The 3,653-nt window shown below is 35.5% G+C and overlaps 1 protein-coding gene across 4 annotated transcripts in view; it reads right to left on the reverse strand.

Moving 5' to 3' along the window:
- The window catches only part of LOC102772382 (general transcription factor IIH subunit 2), a 32,159-nt gene that overhangs the window by 23,042 nt on the left and 5,464 nt on the right, over positions 1–3,653 (reverse strand). For 3 of the 4 annotated variants that reach the window (XM_015563037.1, XM_006762379.1, XM_006762380.2), the window contains exons 3-7: positions 2,995–3,072; positions 2,635–2,671; positions 2,357–2,443; positions 1,730–1,780; positions 1,344–1,398 (exon numbers count right to left, since the gene is read on the reverse strand). In XM_015563037.1, coding sequence (XP_015418523.1) covers positions 1,344–1,398; positions 1,730–1,780; positions 2,357–2,443; positions 2,635–2,671; positions 2,995–3,072 — 308 coding nt within the window. Of the gene's footprint in view, positions 1–1,343; positions 1,399–1,729; positions 1,781–2,356; positions 2,444–2,634; positions 2,672–2,994; positions 3,075–3,653 lie in introns of those variants that run through there. The other variant, XM_015563038.1, reaches the window with a different exon arrangement.

Genomic DNA, 3,653 nt, shown 5'->3' on the forward strand with positions numbered 1-3,653 from the left:
GGGGGAAAAAAGAGGAACAAATGTAATAATCTGAACAATAAAGATTTAAATTAAAAAAAATAAATAGGAAATAAAGTGTTTTTTAGAAAGGTTATTAATACAAAAGGTTAAATCTTTATGTAGAAAGACATGGCACAGAGCAGTGAGGTGTAAATTTGTAGTAGTCAAGCAAAACTTCATTGATAGAAGAATGTCTGCAATTCTACATTTTTCTTCAGGGGAAAACCCCAAGAGCTTTAAAAAACCTAAGGAGGATTTCCACAAATATACAAAGCTGTGTTATCTTCTGTTATAGAAATAATTTCTATGAAAAAATTCTCCATCTCAAGCCAAGTTATACAAATGAAGGGAGGACAAACTGCCCAATTCTTTAGAATCGTTGATAAACACATTACATCATTAAGAAGCTGATATGAACAAGTCACGTATCACTGATCTTGTGTCAAAGTTTAATTGCTAGTGTTTCCTTCTTTTTTTTAATCCTCACCAGAGGACATGCTTAGAGAGAGGAAAGGAGAGAGAGAGAAAGAGGGAAACACTGATGTGAGAAAGAAACATCAATCAGTTGCCTCCCTTACATGCCCTCACTGGAGACCAAACCCACAACCCAGGTATATGCCCTGACCAGGAATTGAACTGGCAACCTTTCAGTGCACAGGATGACACTCAAACAATGAAGCCACTCCAGTTGGGCGGTGTTTTGTTCTTGATGGTATCTCAAAAATTATGAAATTCGAGATTCAATGAAATATAGTATTTTTCAGACATTTTCTCCTATTTTAACAGTTTTCATATTAAGCAATGATAATCAAAACTCACCGCATGGCCACTGTGGCTCAGTGATTGAGCATCGACCTATGAACCAGGAGGTCATGGTTCGATTCCTGGTCAGGCAGGGCACATGCCTGGGTTGTGTGTTCGATCCCCAGTGTTGGGCATGCAGGAGGCTACTGATCAATGATTCTCTCTCATCATTGATGTTTCTATCTCGCCCTCTCTCTTCCTCTCTGAAATCAATAAAAATATACTTTAAATAAATAAGTAAAACAGTTTGTCTTAGCCCTGGAACATACCCAGGTTGCAGGTTCAATCTCTGGTGGAGAAACAACCAGTAATGTCTCTTTCTCTCTCTCAAACCAATTCAAAAATATATATCCTTAGGTAAGGATTAAAAAATAAAGATACACACACACAATAAAAACAGTTCATCTTTGATACCAAATTTAATAGAGAACATACAGGAAGGCCTAATTTTACTTACTAGGCAATCTTTTGAATAGGGTTACAAGGCTGAGTAAATAAAGCCAAGTCCTTGAGTCCTATAAAGGTAATTTTATGCATACCTGAGAGTTCTGTCAGTTTTTCCGCTCTTTTACTCTTTGTCACAATAATTCCAATCTAAAAATAAAAACAAAAAGGATTATTAATTTAACAAATTACTTCTTGGAAAGAATGTACATTAACATAAATTAGTGTTTACAAAAGGAATAAGTAACATGTGAGAAACCTTTTTTCATGATGCTTTAGACATAAATTTAGCTATGAGTTCACTGTACATAATTTAACTTTTAGAGTTATCTTGTTTTTCATTGACAAATGTACTAAAAACTGGTAAACAGTCTGAATCACTTAATAATTTATAGAACAGATGCCCAATGTTTTAAAAATAAATTTTATTTGGCAGTAATATCAGGAATCTAATTCTGAATTCCATCACTTATTTACATACCTGACTAATAGGATTTTGATCAAAATATTCCTCTACGAAGTATTCCAACAACTGTTCAAATAAAACAAAAGGAAATACCAGGTAAGAGCAAAATAACAACCATAGGGAACATATTTTGGGAAACCTATTTATCAAGCATGATTTTTAAGTTATTAGATTTTCAAAAATGTTCAGTAGTAAAATATTAAATAAAAAATGATAAAATTTAGCTCTGGCCGGTGACTCAGTTGGTTAGAGCATTGTCCCATACTCCAAATACAGGTTCAATCCCTGGCTGGGGCACACGCATACGGGAGACAACCGATTGATGTTTCTTTCTCACACCTATGTCTCTCTCTCTCATTCCCTCCCTTCCTTTCTCTCTAAAATCAATACAAAAATATCCTCGGGTGAGGATTAAGTAAATAAAACGTATGAACTTTTTTCTCTGGAGTTTTTTAATTAATATTTTCAGACTGCGGTTGACCATGGTAACTGAAACTGAGGATAAGGGTGGGGAGGGCTACTATAATTACCTATTTTGGTGTATCATTTTCTAAATGATCTGGTAGCACTTCTACTTAGCTATAATTTGTATTAACTCAAAAGAAAAAGAAAAAAGATTGTATGTAAAACATTTTCTTTTACCTTTAAAGTACATGTCAGTCTATTCGGCTTTAAATCTTGGTCTTCCATTGTTCTTGACCCATCTACTACCACATAAAGATGGCGCATCTACAAAAAAAATGCAAAGAAGGACAGTTTTCAAATACTTTTTTGACCAAGAAGTAAAGATGGCATTTAGTACTCACATAGTCTATATATTTTTTTAATATGTTGTTTTAAAAGGTTTGTTTATTCTATCAAAGCAGAATGCTTCTTAACTTCAAAATAGTTCTGTACCAGTAAAGGAAAAAATAACATACCATTCCAAGTCGAACTTGTCCATGGTGCTCAAATACTCTGTTAAAATTATGCAAACATTTTAATGGACTATCATATACTGCCCCCAAAAATCAATACAATGCTTCAACTAGCCTGCATTTATTTAGTAAATTATTAACTTACGGAAGCCACATAATTATAGGCATTCTGGATAGTCCCTAAAGACCCATTTCCCTGCTGAAGTACTAGGTTCCTGTTTCCTTCCCCCTGTTTAGGTTACAGGTCAAATTCCTTGAAACACTGGTTAAATTAAGTACTGAGGAGTGGGGTATAGGTGCACAGAAAAGCTTAAAGAAATATATTTTAGCTTTTGTAACATACCTACAAAAAAGTTTACATACCTTTTTCTCTTTGCTTTGAAGAGAATGTCTTCTATTGTAGCTTTCAGTGATCCTGACTCATCTTCTTTAAGAATCTCCCTATAAACAGTAATTACTTGTTTAAAAGATAAGCTAAAAATTTATTAACCCAATAGAAACGAAAACATATGTCCATATAAAGATCTGTATGTAAATGTTCAATGGTGCATTATTCATAACAGCCAAAAACTGTAAGAAATCTAAATGTCTATCGACTGATGAACGGATGAGTAAAAATATGGTATAACAACAGAATAGAATATTATCTACACTAATAAAAGACAAAAATGGTAATTGGTGTACGGCGATATCCTTTTCATTGGCTAATCAGGGCTATATGCAAATTAACTGCCAACTAAGATTGGCAGTTAACTGTCAGCTAAGATTGGCAGTTAACTGCCAACAAGATGGCGGTTAATTTGCATATGTAGGCACAATGCAGGGAGGCGAAAGGGAAAGCAGGAAGAAGACCCCTGCCACTGACAGTGATCAGAAACCCAGGGGGGAGCTAAGAGCCTTTGCCGCCCTGGCCAGTGATGGCAGGAAGTAGGGGTGGAGCCAGCGATGGGAGCTGGGCACGGTCGAAGATGGCAGTCCCGGGAGCTAGGGGTCCCTTGCCTGGGCCCTAAAGTGGAGCCCAC

The sequence above is a fragment of the Myotis davidii genome, unplaced genomic scaffold, assembly GCF_000327345.1.
Source record: "Myotis davidii unplaced genomic scaffold, ASM32734v1 scaffold135, whole genome shotgun sequence".
NCBI lineage: Eukaryota > Metazoa > Chordata > Mammalia > Chiroptera > Vespertilionidae > Myotis > Myotis davidii.